The sequence below is a fragment of the Spermophilus citellus genome, assembly GCF_964194105.1.
Source record: "Spermophilus citellus genome assembly, chromosome: 6".
Classification (NCBI taxonomy): domain Eukaryota; kingdom Metazoa; phylum Chordata; class Mammalia; order Rodentia; family Sciuridae; genus Spermophilus; species Spermophilus citellus.
In genome coordinates, this window is record NC_138187.1 from 21581700 (window position 1) to 21596268 (window position 14569).

General features: G+C 48.9%; 3 protein-coding genes across 3 annotated transcripts in view; 2 read left to right on the forward strand and 1 right to left on the reverse strand.

The window, feature by feature from the left end:
- Window positions 1–1598: 1598 nt before the first annotated feature.
- Window positions 1599–3898, forward strand: MYL11 (myosin light chain 11). Its single transcript, XM_081298766.1, has 7 exons — window positions 1599–1665; window positions 2472–2564; window positions 2805–2880; window positions 3077–3181; window positions 3272–3350; window positions 3564–3612; window positions 3702–3898. Exons 1-7 carry the CDS (start codon window positions 1663–1665, stop codon window positions 3804–3806), a joined length of 510 nt encoding a protein of 169 aa, XP_081154892.1. The 5' UTR covers window positions 1599–1662; the 3' UTR covers window positions 3807–3898.
- Window positions 3712–8072, reverse strand: SEPTIN1 (septin 1). Its single transcript, XM_081298763.1, has 12 exons — window positions 7765–8072; window positions 7500–7590; window positions 7319–7405; window positions 6991–7114; window positions 6553–6687; window positions 6340–6457; window positions 5498–5599; window positions 5289–5388; window positions 4903–5068; window positions 4546–4636; window positions 4310–4441; window positions 3712–4235 (listed from the first exon to the last, which is right to left on the reverse strand). Exons 1-11 carry the CDS (start codon window positions 7765–7767, stop codon window positions 4355–4357), a joined length of 1104 nt encoding a protein of 367 aa, XP_081154889.1. The 5' UTR covers window positions 7768–8072; the 3' UTR covers window positions 3712–4235; window positions 4310–4354.
- Window positions 7766–14569, forward strand: part of ZNF48 (zinc finger protein 48) — a gene marked incomplete at its 5' end in the record, with an annotated part of 13391 nt that continues 6587 nt past the window's right edge. The window contains one exon of the mRNA XM_081300068.1: window positions 7766–7815. Within this exon, the coding sequence (XP_081156194.1) occupies window positions 7766–7815 (50 nt within the window). The remainder of the gene's footprint in view (window positions 7816–14569) is intronic.

Sequence of the window (14569 nt, forward strand, 5' to 3'; positions counted from 1 at the left end):
AGGAGGGGGGAAGGGCAGAGGCACCTTCCTCAGGACATCAGGTCCTAAAGAAGGAGGAAGAGTATGAAATGGGTATCCTTCCAAACCTGGGGCGTCCTCTACCACTATTTCCCCAGACATCCATCCATTGCATGGTGGGAACTGGGCACTGAGGCCTAGAGGTCTGGGAAAGGTCAGTCAGCCAAGGAGGTTCTTGCCTAGAACGAAGAAAGAAGCCACTGGCCATTCCAGTTGCCTAGGAGGAAATGAAAGCGGTAGGCAGCTTCCCTCTTGGTTTCTTTGACTCCCCTCCTCTGAGGACCAGCCTCTACACAGGTACCCAGAAAAATGATCTAGAGTCATACTAGACCACATCCTTCTGCTTCAAATCTTTCCATGCTCTCCAGGCTCTCCATTCTTACCTGGCATTGAAGGTCCTCCAGTGCCTGGTCACCAACTCCTTGCATCCTCTGTATAGCCTCATAACAACTGTGGCAACCTGAACATCTGATCTTTCACTGTCCAGGCCTTTGCCCATGGCATGTCTCCTGTCTAGCCTGCCTACCCTTCCACTTTCACCTGACTTGCTTCCTCTGGCCTTTAGTAAGCCATTCCTATACTCTTAAGACAGGGTGCTATGCCCTCTACTTCTGGGCTCCTTACCAGATGATATGTTATTCTTTGCATTTATTCCTATAGCTAGACTACAAATTCCACCAAGGCAGAGCCTAGTTGTTAATTTTAATGCAACATCCGTGGGATAAGAATTATGTTTCTTTCCATTTTATAGAGAGGAAACCAAGGCCCAGGGGGTTGACACACAAAGCCTGAGACCACAGAGAATCTTTCACAAAATTTCCCCTCTTCTTTTATTGATTGATTGATTTGTTTATTTGGTACTAAGGATTAAGCCAGGGGGTGCTATACAACTGAGTTATAATCACCGGCCCCTTTTATTTTTTCTTCTGAGACAGGGTCTTGCTAAGTAGTCCAAGCTGGCCTCAAGCTAGCAATCTTTTTACCTCAGCCTCCTGAGTAGCTGGGACTACAGGTGTGTGCCAGCATGCGCAGCCTCCCCTCTTCATAAAGGTTGTGAGAGAGCTTCCTGAGACTCCTGTTTCCACAGATGGCTCTCTCCCAACTTTAAGCTCTGCCATCACCCACATACACACACACACTTGACTATGAATCCCACGATATGGGGTGAAGCAACAAGCATACCCCCAAAGCCCAGCACACTATTTGGCACATTGCAGATACTCAATACATGTTTACTGGTTTTAGATTTGAGTCTACCCCATCCAAGGGCAGAGGGGTACAGGGGTACTCATTTCTCTCCCAGAACTGAGCCTTAGCTTGGGCCCACTCTGAACTCTGGCACATTCCAGGCCCCTTCTGGGAGAAAGATCATCCCTTCCTGCCTAGGTCCTAAGGAGACCTGCATCCCAAGACCCACTCCCTCCTCCCTCTGTGTGCTCCAGCTGCTGCTGGCCCTCCAAGAAAGGAGAGTCTCTGAGCCGGGCTATTTTGGTATCTGGGGTGGGCACCCGCAGGGCTAAGGTTACCCTGCTATGCTAAGGGCTCCCTGGGGCAGGACTATATAACCCCAGAGGGACTACGCCAGGCTGACTCTCTGCTTCTTTCCAGCTGGAGCCACTGCCTTGCCCCCAGGAGACCTAAGACATGGTGAGTGAGAATCCCCAACCCCTGGCCAGATCCATTAGACTCAGGGCAGCCTCACCCTTTGGAAAACAGTAGCAATTTTCCAATCCAATGAAAGATAAAAAAAAAAAATGAGTCCTCACTTCCTTGGTATCACTATTGAAAAACAGATAAAGTGATGGCCTAAAGGATCCAACCAATGCTAATTTGCCCAGATATTCCACTCTTAGGTTTCCAGGCCCTTTCAAAGCCAGCTCCATCACCTCCTGTACTCCATCTTCCTAAAGTTCTGGGACCAGCCAGATGAGGATTCTCACTCCCATTTTATAAATGAGAAAGTAGAGGTTCAGACAAAGAAAATGAGTGGATCAGGCCCAAACAGCAAACCAGGAATTGAAGGATGCAGGCTGGGGGTAGTCTGAAGTGAGAAAGCTTTTACCTATTGGGTAGGATGGAAGTATGGGGACCCAGGAGCTGCAGATGGAAATTTAGGGGATACAAATAAAACAAGTCCCTCAGCCAAGAAGTCCCAAGGGAGGGAAAAGTTACTTTAGAAGAAGGGATTCAAGGATCTCTGAATCTAGCTGGGCATGGTGACATAAACCTGTAGTCTCAGCTACTTGGTAGGCTGAGGCAAGATTCCTTGAGCACAGGAGTTTGAAAGCAGCCTGGGTAACATACCCCTGTGTTATACATGCTTACTGGGTAACATACTCCATCTCAAATAGCCAAACAAAACAATAACAGTGAACACTGGGTCTAATCCATTGCCTGCCAGAGAGGTCTAGGGACTGGCCAATGGACCTCCTTGTCCAAACTTCACCCCTCAGGCACCTAAGAAGGCCAAGAGAAGGGCAGCAGCAGAGGGGAGCTCCAATGTCTTCTCCATGTTTGACCAGACTCAGATCCAGGAGTTCAAGGAGGTGAGTGGGGAAGGCTGGAAGCTGAAAGCTGACCAAAGGCACCCCTGCCATCACCCACAACCCCCTCCCTGGAATGTGCACCTGTTAGGGGGAGGGAAAAGGTTTAGAATTCCTTCTTCCCCTCCCTGCTTGGGGTGGGAGAGAACAGCTGGCAGGAGGCCAGAATCTGATATGTCTGGGGTGGGGATGCTGAAGCCAGGCCATGGGGGAACTCATCTCTCCCCAACCTGCCCTCCACAGGCCTTCACTGTAATTGACCAGAACCGAGATGGCATTATTGACAAAGAGGATCTTCGGGACACTTTTGCAGCCATGGGTGAGTCCCACAAATACTCAAGATGGTGGTTGGGGGAGGGGAAATTTTCAATGACCTTGGGTTCCAACCCTATCAACTCCATCTTGGGCCTCAATCTATGTTGTAAAAAATGGGCGGGATGGTCTAAATTTATGGGAATGTACAGCCCTTGCCCCAGGACCCAACTTCCACCCCTGCTTCCCCGAACCCCCTTCAGGCCGCCTCAATGTGAAGAATGAGGAGTTAGATGCCATGATGAAGGAAGCCAGTGGGCCCATCAACTTCACTGTCTTCCTGACCATGTTCGGGGAGAAGCTCAAAGGTCAGTGAGGTGTCCTGGGTCCACGGCCCCAGCTGCCCCTTCCCAGACCTCTAGGGACCCTCCAGGCTCATGTTCCCCCTGACCCCTCAGGTGCCGATCCCGAGGATGTGATCACTGGAGCCTTCAAGGTCCTGGACCCTGAGGGAAAGGGCACCATCAAGAAGCAGTTGTAAGTAGCCCCTTTCAGTTGCTCCCATCCAGAAAGCCAGTAAGGGAAAAATAGGACTGGGCAATAGGATTACATTTCACAGCAAATAGTGGGGAAGGACAAAAGCAATCGGGGAGGCCAGAGTGTTCTGGAAACCAGTGAAAACGAGGATAAAGTGAGAGGGAGTGGACAGGAATCAGGGACCCAATCTTAACTCCTCCTGTCACCTTTCAGCCTGGAGGAGCTGCTTACCACCCAGTGCGACCGCTTCACTCCAGAGGAAGTGAGTTGGGGAGTGGTTGGGAGAGGCTACGGGGACGGGGGAGGGGGAGCACTGGGACCGGTTCGAGATGCCCGTGCGTTCTCCCGCAGATCAAGAATATGTGGGCAGCCTTCCCCCCTGACGTGGGCGGCAACGTAGACTACAAGAACATCTGCTACGTCATCACGCACGGTGACGCCAAGGACCAGGAGTAGAGGATGTTCTTAGGCTTCTGGTGGCCTAGGCTTCCAGCCAGTCCGTCCCACACCCCGATTCCCAATAAAATTCAACTGGTCTTTGTTTCTTATGGGCGGCGCCTTGTGTTTATGTGAGAGGGACTCAGGTAGGAGGCTGGGCGGAGACACTACCCAGCAGGAAGGGAGTGTCCAACAAATGAATGAATGTGTCGGAGTCCGTGGGGGAAGGCTCCACCCCCTAGTCCGGTTCCCGCCAGTGAGAAGACTTGCGTGGCGCCCGGGAAGCTAAGTTTTTATTGGTGACATAGTTTGAAGGGGGGCGACACCCCAAGGTGGGGAGAGGCTGGCAGGAGCTGGGCTGCAGGCCCCTCCTGGAAGTGAGCCCAGGGCGAAGTGGGGGGTGGAGCCACAAACTCCCGGACGGGCTGAACCTTTAGCCGCGAGAACCTACACAAAGCAAGTGCAAGAGTGGGCGTAGAGGCTGGGCAGTCTAGGGCCCCGGGATTGGACAAGAAACGGACCGAAGGCGGAGCCGAAGTAAGGTCAGGCCGGGCCGGGCGGAGGCTTCAGAGAGCGTCCGACTGCTGGCCCGGAGCCTGGCTCTGCTGCATCTGGGCCTGCATCTTCTCCAGCATCTCTTGCATGCGGCGCAGCTGTGTGGGGCAAGATTATTGGCAGTGAAACCCGGAGACGCCAGGGAGGGACCTTGAAGAGGATCTGGAGCTTTGGGTGGAGGGGAAGCGAGGTGCTTGCTCACCTCTTCGTCCTTCTCGCGGATCAACTTCTCCGTCTCGGCCAGAGGCAGCATGGGCAGCGGGATCTCTGTGGCGCTCTGGCGGGAAAGTTTACTAGAGGGTAGAGGGAAGGGAGACAGGAATCAGGGATGGGATCTGAAATTGTAGGTTAAGGCCGGAGGAATTTGAGTCTAGGAGGCGGGGCCGTGTCTGGGAGGTTAGAGTCGGAGGCCAAGTGGGTGGAGAAAGAGAGCTAGGGGGTAGGGTGGGGTGGGGCCATGGATAGGGAGGCGGGGTCAAGAGTGGGAACTACGCAGTCTCGAACGCTGCCCCAGGAGTGGAGATTTGGAAGCATCAAAATCGTTGGTCCTGGTTCTCACCTGCGGCTGGTTCGATCACGAGCCCCAGGCCGGGCTAGGCTCTGTAGGCAGCGGGCCCGGTAGCCCTCGTAGAGCAGATCGTGTGTCACCTCTTTCAAGTCCTGCAGGTGTGTCTGCACCAACATCCGTCTCAGGTTCAGGAAGTCGCAGTGCTGTGGGTTCTCCACTGGGGGGCGGATCGGTGAGCGTCAGGGAGTTTCCGGTCCAAACCCACCCTCAGTCACCCGGGAGTGCTGCTGCTGATCTAGTCAAGGATCCTCAGTTTGCAGCCCAAGTATCCCTCTTTTGACTTTTAGGAATTCCCAGGACTTAGAACCCGCCCCAACTTTACATATTGGATGCAGCTTCTGCTTGCTGCTGGCCTCAGAATTTGTGTTTGGCCTTACCCTCCACGGTCCCCCAGGAGTAGCGGCGTCCCCTCACTGGTCGGGTCCCACCGTCTCTCACCACCTCGCATGAACCGACGACTGCGAAAGGGATGCTTCCCTAGAGGGCAGGGGTCAGGAGTCACCGTGGGCTGCTTGTGGGCAAAAACCTCAGCCTCCATCTCCACACCTAACTTCTGCTCTGCCCCTTCCTCCTCTTCCTCTCATACCTTCATCTCAGCATCCTGTCTCTTGAAGTCTTCATCCTCATCAGAGTCACATTCTGGGAACTGGTAAATATTGATCTCCTCCTCCTTCAATTGGTCCCGTATCTCAGAGAAGAAAGATTCAGAGAGAGTGAGATCCACAGGCCATGAATGACAGACATTGCATGGCCAGAGACAGTGAGATACAGAGACACCTGGTAATCAGAGAGACAGAAAGATGGGAATGACAGAGATGGTGAGAGACAGACATACAAGATAACATAAAAACAAAATCAAGTCACAGTGATGATAAACAGGATTCTAAACAGACCATGAAAGACCTGAGAGAAACAGTAGTTTAAGGCTCTGAAGAGCTTAGGATAGGAGATCATCAGCATCACAAGGCCAGAGGGATGTCAGGGGTCATCATGTCCATGCCCTTGCTCTTAAGCCTTTGCTGTATATCCAGCCTGTCACCATTCAGGGATCGAACCCAGGGGCACTTCACCTTGCCAAGTTATGGGGATGAGAAGTAGTGCTTTTGGCTTTGGAGTCGAGATCTTCCTGCTTCAGCCTCCAGTGTGACACCAAGCCCTGTTTCAGACTGGCTTGTGTGTGTGTGGTGTTGGAGATTAAACCCAGGGCCTGGTGCATGCAAGGCAAGCACTCTACCAACCGAGCTGTATCTCCACCCCTCAGACTGTTTTAAACTTCTAAAGACATGGCTACTTTTGGCAGCTTGCTGCCCACCTTTCCCGAAAACTCTCCCACAATGTTCCAAAAAGACTACCCCAAGATCAAAGAAGTCAAAGCTGAGATCGGTCATGACTTTTGGCTTCACTTGGGGCCAAGGACACCACGCACACCTTCTGCTTGAGGGCCTGGGTTTCCTTGGGCATCAGGGCATCTGCTTTGCCGATGACGGGAATGATGTTGACTTTCTCGTGCACCGCCCGGAGGAAGGCCACATCCAGGGGCCGGAGCCTGCACCCCAAAATTAATCAGGGCCCAGTCCCAGGCAACAAAGCCTCCCTCGTACCCTCCCCAAGGCCCCCAACCCTTAGGATCCCCCTTCAGACCCCCGGCCGAAGGGTGAGATGAAGTAGAGACAGCAGTGGACCCGGGAATCCTGGATGTTCTTCCGGTTCAAGCCACTCTCGTCCCTGAGATACTGCTCAAATTGCTCCTCGATGAAGCGCACCACAGGCAGCCAGCTGGGGTATGGAGAGAGGACATGTGTCAAAGATCAGAAGCCACAGGACAGGCAAGGAGACAAGGCTTGCGGAGGTTATGCGGATGAGAAGTAGTTCCTTTGGCTCCATCCATATATCAAGGGAAACTGGTAGGGGTGTTGGTGTGAAGTTAAGAAGCATACTTTGGGCCAGATGGCTTCCAGAAACAGGTGCCTCATTTTGAGTCAGGGAACCAGGTCAGACCAGCCCTGCAACTGTCCCCTGGGCCTCCACACAGTAGCTGCTTTGAGAGGCTCAGCCCCTGTCCCTTTCCCTCCTCCTCACCAGTCTGAGCAGTCCACAGAATCCCCAAAGCCAGGTGTGTCCACCAAGGTCAGCTTCACCTTGACGCCCCCCTCTTCAATCTCCACACCCCTGCGCTCAATGGTCAATGTTTGTGTCAAGCGAGCTGTGGGGGCAAGGAGAGGACAGAGGATAGCATAGGGCTCAAAGCAAGACTAATTTCCTTTCCCAGTGTTACAGTTGCCCCATCCCCTTTTCAAGGGAGGAAACAGTCTCAGAAAAGCAGTGGGCACTGAGTGAACTTGAAGGAAGAATGCAACCTAGGGAAGGGGGTCAAGGGCACTGCCTGGAGATGGCAGCAGGATCTTACCGCTAGCCTCTGGCACTTGCCGATCCTCATAGAGGTTGGTGAGGAACAGGCTGTTGATAAGGGTGGATTTCCCCAGACCTGACTCCCCTGTGGACAGGACAGGCCAACTGATGAGATGAGGGGACAGCCAGGGTCTTCTGAAGACACCTCCACCCCAAGTCTCTCTCTAGAGCCTCCAGACCTGCCACCATGAGTGTGAAGTCAAACCCCTTCTTGACGGACTTGCGGTGCAGCTGGTTGGGGAGCGCAGCAAAACCCACATACTCCTTGTCCTGTTGGGGGTGGGGGTGAATAAGACTCCTGAGAGTGGCAGGCAGGACCTCAGTATCACCTGAACCCAAAGACTTGGAAAAGTCAGCCTATTATGGGTCAACCCGGGTCTGGGGACTGTGTGGGGGAAGGGGGTTAGGCTGGGGATGCCTAGCTTCCTGGGCACAAGGACTCACCATGGCTCCGCTAGCTGTCTCTGCACCTGCTATCACTCCCCACTTCCTCTGGTAGGGCAGGAAGTTGAATGCAGCAAACAAGGGGGCGGGCAGTTGTAGGAAGCTGAGATGCTCAAACCAGCCCAGACCAGAGAGGTGGGGAAAACCAAATCCAGGAATACCTAGACCCGCAGCTTCAACCCCTCCGTTCTCTACATGCCTTTATTCCAAGCCCCTTTGTCACCGGGGTGCCAGGTGAGGTATGGGCAGGGAGGAAGGAAGCAGGCTGCTCTCTTTAGCAGGTGTGACAAAGTCTTGAATCAAGATAACAAAAATGTTCCTAGGGTTTCTGATGGACCAAAACCCATAATGGGATTAGAAGTAGAAGGGGCTATCAGACAATGGTGCACACCTGTAATCCCAGCGACTCAAAGGCTGAGGCAGAAGGGTAGGTAGCAAGTTCAAGGCCAGTCTTGCAATTTAGCAAGACCCTCAGCAACTTAGTGAGACCCTGTCTCAAAAATAAAAAATAGGGCTATGGTTGTGGCTCAGTGGTAGAGCGATTGCCTGGCATGTATGAGGCACTGGGTTCGATCCTCAGCACCACATAAAAATAAATAAAGGGATTGTGTGTTCATCTACAACTAAAAATATTTTTGTGTGTGGTGCTGGGATACAACTAAAAATATTTTAAAATATAAAATAAGGGCTCGGGAAGAGCACTTGTCTAGCATGCTTGAAGCCCTGTGTTTGATCCCCAAGATCACCAAAATAAATAAATTATATATATATATATATACACACATATATGTAAAATTTAAGATAAAAATTCCTGGGAATATAGATCCGTGGTAAAGCACTCCCACATTTAATACCCAATGAAAAAGGAGAAAAAATTACAAAGGGGCCCCAGCACCATAAAACAAACAATATTGAAAGTAAGGGCCATCAATTTTTTGGCTCATGTATTAGACTTTTTCTCCTCCTGCAAAGCTGGAGATTGAACCTAGAACCTCACACACTAGGCAAGTACTCTTCCACTGAGCTAGCACCCATGGACTTTTTGATGTTTTTGGTGCTGTGGATCAAATTCAGTGCTAAACATTGAGCTCTACCTCATTCCCCTAATAGATTTTCTTCTTAGTTGTTGATGTACCTTTTATTTAATATATTTATTTATATGTGGTGCTGAGAATCAAACCCAGTGCCTCACACATGCTAGGCAAGTGCTATACCACTGAGCTACAACCCCAGCCCCCTTAATAACATTCTTAAGGACTGGGGCTGGGGCTCAGCAGTACACACTTGCCTGGCATGTGTGAGGCACTGGGTTCGATTCTCAGCACCACATATAAATAAATAAATTAAATAAAGGTCTATCAATAACTTAAAAAATATTTTTGTAAAAACCTTAAAAAACACTCCAGGTCTTTGGACACCACTGTCAGAGAAAACTTACTTCAGAATTTTGGCCAAAGAACCCCTTGATCAAACCCTTCAGAGACTCCCCAGTGACCTCAGAATCAAATTGGAGCTCTGGCCTGGCAGACAGTTTCTGCCACCAGTCCTTGCTGAGGGCCATTGCCAAGTAGGAATGACGCATCAAAATTTCCTTGCCAGCGTACCCCATGTTGCTTAGAGGACATTCACTGTGACATTGCATGTATGCTTTAGTAAGGTGACCTTGCTCAAGGACCAGGGCGGATCCGGGTTTAGAGCTGATCAGGTTTTAGGGAGTATCCCGTCCTTGGGTTTAGGGAAGTTCCAGGTTTAAGGCGTACCCTGGGGGGGGGGGGGAATAGGGCGTATCCTGCTGCCTCAGGCACGCCCCATCCTTGAGTTCCCCTTGAGTTCTCGTGGAATTGAAAAGTATTTGGGCCCAGAACTGGGATTTCCCCAGAACGTGTGTAGAGGCCGGTGTGAGTTCGGGAATAAAGAATTGCTGTTTGAATCTACAAAGCTGTGTGGTGGCTCGTGATTCAGTGCCCAGCCAAGGCTGCGGCAAGTCCTCATCACTCCATCTCAGTGGCCCAAACATACTGGCCCTGCCCCCATTTTCTGTACCAGGAAAACACCTCTTCCTCTTTCAAGGGGCTCTGCCTCCTGTACAAAATCTGCCCCAGCTACTCCAGACAGAGTCCTTCTCCTCCTTTAGACTCCCCAGCACCTTTCAGAGGCCCCTAAAAACCCACATGTAAAGGCTAGGGCTATAGCTCAGTGGCAGAGTGTTTGCCTAGCATCTGTGGGGCACTGGGTTCTATCCTTAGCACCACATTAAAAAATAAAATAAAGGCATGCTGTCCATCTACAACTATTTAAAAAAATTTTTTTTTTAAAAACCACCTGTGCTTACCTGTCTCTGCTCCCAACTGAGCTCTCTGAGGGCAGAGATCATGTCTTCCCAATTTCTGTATTCCCCAGTGTCTTTAAAAAGATACTGATGAATGATATACTAGATGCATGGATTCTTGAAAGAATGAATAAATGAAGGTCATCAGAGGCAAAAGCTGGGAGACTGCAGGACACATAAAAGGCACCTCACCTGGAAGTCAGAAAGAACTCCCCAAACCCCAATGCCTAATATTTACTTGGTGTACAAATTTGGGCAAGTTACCTAACCTCTCTGAACTCCAGTTTCCTTGTGTAAAATGAATTACACATATTTAAGTTTTGCTATCAGAATGCCTGTGGGTGCTGGGGGTGTTGGGAGAGGTGGCACATGCCTGTAATCCCAGTAGCTTGGGAAGCTGAGGCAGGAGGATCAGGATCTTTAGTTCAAAGCCAGCCTAAGCAAAAGTGAGGTGCTAAGCAACTCAGTGAGACCCTATCTCTAAGTAAAAAACAAAATAGTGCTGGGGATGTGGCTCAGTGGTTGAGTGCCCCTGAGTTCAATCCCTGGTACAAAAAAAAAAAAAAAAAAAAAAAAAGATTCACCCAGATCTTCATGTATATATCTTTTTTATCTCTCTTTTTTTAATGGTCCTGAAGCTCAGACTCAGAGTTCCACATGCTAGCAAGCACTGAACCACATCCCCAGCTGCCATGTGTTTACTTTATCCTTACTTAAAGTTCATTTCTAACACTGTTTCCCTTATGTAACCATAGAAAAGTTGCTTCTCAGTCTGGGGATGTACTCTGGTAGAATGCTTGCCTAGCATTGCTAGGTCCTAGGTTCAATCTCTTGCACCACCAAAAAGAAAAAAAAAAAAAAGAAAGAAAAAATTGCCTCTCTGGGTCTTTCTCTCACAGGAACTTCCTTGTAGGTTTTTCAAGGTACATATGACTATAGAGACATGCAGTTATTTAGAATTGTGTGACCTTACTAGCTATGTGACCTTGGATGTCTTACTTTAACTTCTTGGTGACTCAGTTTCTTCATCTGTACAACAGTACCATTAATAATTCTCCCTTAAACTGGGCTCAGTGGTGCATGTCTGTATTCACAGAAGCTCATTTGGGAGGCTGAGGCAGGAAGATTGTGAGTTCAAGGCTACCCTCACAAATTAGCAAGACCCTGTCTCAAAATATAAAATTTAAAAAGTCTGGCTGGGGGCTGGGTTGTGACTCAGAGGTACAGCACTCACCTACCATGCTTGAGGCACTGGGTTTGATCCTCAACACCACATAAAAATAAAAAATAAAGATATTGTGTCTCCCTATAACTAAAAAAAAAGAAAAAAAAAAAAAGGTCTGGCTGGAAGCTAGGCTGATGGTGCACTCCTGTAATCCCAGCGGTTCAGGAGGCTGAGACAGGAGAATCGAGAGTTCAAAGCCAGCCTCAGCGATGGTGAGGTGCTAAGCAATTCAATGGAAACTCTGTCTCTAAATAAAATACAAAATTGGCTGGGGATGTGGCTCAGTGGTTGAGTATCCCTAAATTCAATCCCTGGTACCAATAAAGAAAAAGGTCTGGCTGGGTGCAGTGGTACATGCCTGTAATTCCTGCAGCTCAGGAGGATGAGGCAGGAGGATTAAGAGTTCAAAGCCAGCCTCAGCAATTTAGGGAGGCCCTGAGAAACTCAGTGAGACACCCTGTCTCTAAAAAAAATACAAAACGGACTGGGGATGTTCCTCAGTGGTTAGGTACCCCTGAGTTCAATCCTCGGTACTCCCCTAAAAAGGTCTGGGGATGTATCTCAGTGGTAAAACACCTTGGGTTTGATCCCCAGTATCTAAATAAATAAACAAATAATTTCCCTCATGGGACATGACCAAGATTACAGCAAGCAGGACGTTGGTGGTACAGGCCTGTAAACCCAGTGACTTGGGAGACTGAGGCAAGAGAATCCCAAGTTCAAGGCTAGTCTTGAAAATTTAGCAAGACTCTATCCAAAAAAAAAAGCCGCTGGGAATGTAGATCAGTGGTAAAGTGCTCTAAATTTAATCCCAAGTACTGCAAAAAAAAGAAAAGACATGGGTTAATACGGGTTAATACACAAAACTCTTAGAATAGTGCTTTGGCATATGAGATGAGCTCATGCAAATGCTAGTTATTATTATTACATGAGCTGAGCGATATGGTAGTTCTGCCAGCTAATATCCAGTGACTGCTCTTGTGGATTAGTTGCCAAGGATCCAGACAGGGTGAATTAAGTCAGCATTTCAGTCCTCTGGGGAGAGAGACAGCCACAAGTAGGTGTGACTCACAGCATCATGCTAAAAGTGCCAGAAGAGAAACAGTATTTAGATATAAAGGGAAGAGATGATTATATCTTTCCCACTCTACCACAGCCCCTCCTCCTCCGTTTCTCATCAGACTGAGCAGCCCCAATGTCTTAGTTAAAACTCTGGGAGGTTAGGAATATATTCAGTGGTATAACATTTGCCTAGCATCTGGGAGGCCCTGAGTTCCACCCCCAGCACCACAAAACAAAACAAAACAAAACAAAAAAACCCTACATCACTCTGAACTTCTCTCATCCTCACCCTCCACAGGTATATCCAGTTGATTTCCATCAAAAAAATTGGTCTCCTTTTCTCCATACCTTACAACCCCTGCCCTGGGTTCAAACTCTGATCTTCCCAGAATTATTATTATTTTTTAAATTAATTTTTAGTTTTCGGCGGACACAACATCTTTCTATGTGGTGCTGAGGATCGAACCCAGGCCGAACGCATGGCAAGCGAGCGCGCTACCGCTTGAGCCACATCCCCAGCCCCACATCTTTATTTTAATGTGGTTCTGAGGATGGAACCCAGGGCCCCGCACATGCCAGGCAAGCGTGCTACCGCTTGAGCCACATCCCCAGCCCTTCCCAGAATTATTGAACAGCCTTTAAATAGCATGCAAGCCACACATGATGGCACATACCTGTTTAACTAAGGAGGTTGAGGCACAAGGATTGCAAGTTTGTGGCCAACCTCATCAACTTAGCAAGACCCTGTGTCAAAATAAAAAAGGACTGGGGATATAGCTTGGAAAAGTGCCCAGTACCCAGAAAAAAATAGAAGACCCGTTTTTGCCACTTTGTATGTATGTTCTGTGGTATTTTCGGGTGGCGGGGTTGGGGGATGCCAGGGATTGAACACAGGATTGCTTAAACACTGAGCCACATAGCACTGAGCACTGAGCCCTTTTTATTTTTTATTTTGAGACGGGATCTTGCTAAATTGCTTAGGGCCTCGCTAAATTGCTGAGGCTGGCTTTGAACTTTTGATCCTCCTGCTTTCGCCTCTTGAGTCACTGGGATTACAGGCATGCACCCCGTCGCACAGCTACTTCACATTCATTTTCTATGTAGCACTGATCTTTTTGAAATCATTCTATGATTTGATAGACACCAACACAGTCATTATCTACTAAATTTTCCCATGTGATGCTTCTGTGTTGTTTTGGGTATGCAGAAATCCATTCTGAATGTATTCATAGCAGACCACAAATTTGGCAGAAACAATACTGGTGAGTGAACAGCAACACCCATACTTCTTATCCTGCTTTAAACATAATTTTGTGTTTGTCTTTGTGGTATTAGGGAATCAAACCTAGGGTCTCATGTGTGGCAAGCAAGTACTGTACCATTGAACTGTACCCCCAGCTCTTATAATTATTTTCAAACACGTCAGTGTGAAACTTAACTAGCTTCTTCAAGCAAATACAACTCTAATTCATTAGAGCTCCTCGGGCTAGGCATGGTGGTACACACTTGAAATCCTAGTGGCTCTGAGGCTGAGGCAGGAGGATCACAATTTCAAAGCCAGCCTCAGCAACTTAGTGAGGTCCTAAACAACACAGTGAGATCCCACCTCAAAGTAAAAGGGTTGGGGATGTGATTGTGCCCCTGGTTCAATCCCTGGAGAAAGAAAGAAAAAAAGAAAGAAAGGAAAGGAAGGAAGGGAGGGGAGGGAGGGAGGGAGGAAGGGAAGGGAGGGGGGAGGGGAGAGGGAGAGAGGGAGGGAGGGAGGGAGGAAGAGAGAGAGGGAAAGAGAGAGAGAGAGAGAGAGAGAGAGAGAGAGAGAGAAAGAACTCATGGAATTTCATCAGCTGCAGCTGGAAGGAATGCCAATATAGACAAATGATTTTTAAACCAAATTTTCCTTCCTTGCCATATTACATGGCCTATCAATCTACCCATCTGACTTTTCTGCATTGGTATGAATGGAAAAAATGAACGTTATTGGTAACATCTTGAAATTCACTTTTAGAATGCTTGATCCCACCTAATTCCAAATATGTCATTATGGTTTGGGATTTAAATTGAATTGGCTCACATGATTGTGGTGGCTAAGAAGTCCCACCACAGGCTGTCTAGAGACCCTAGGATTCCATTGGCATGGTTCAGTCTAAGTCCAGAGGCTTCATCTTGGAACCAGAGACACTGACTACCAA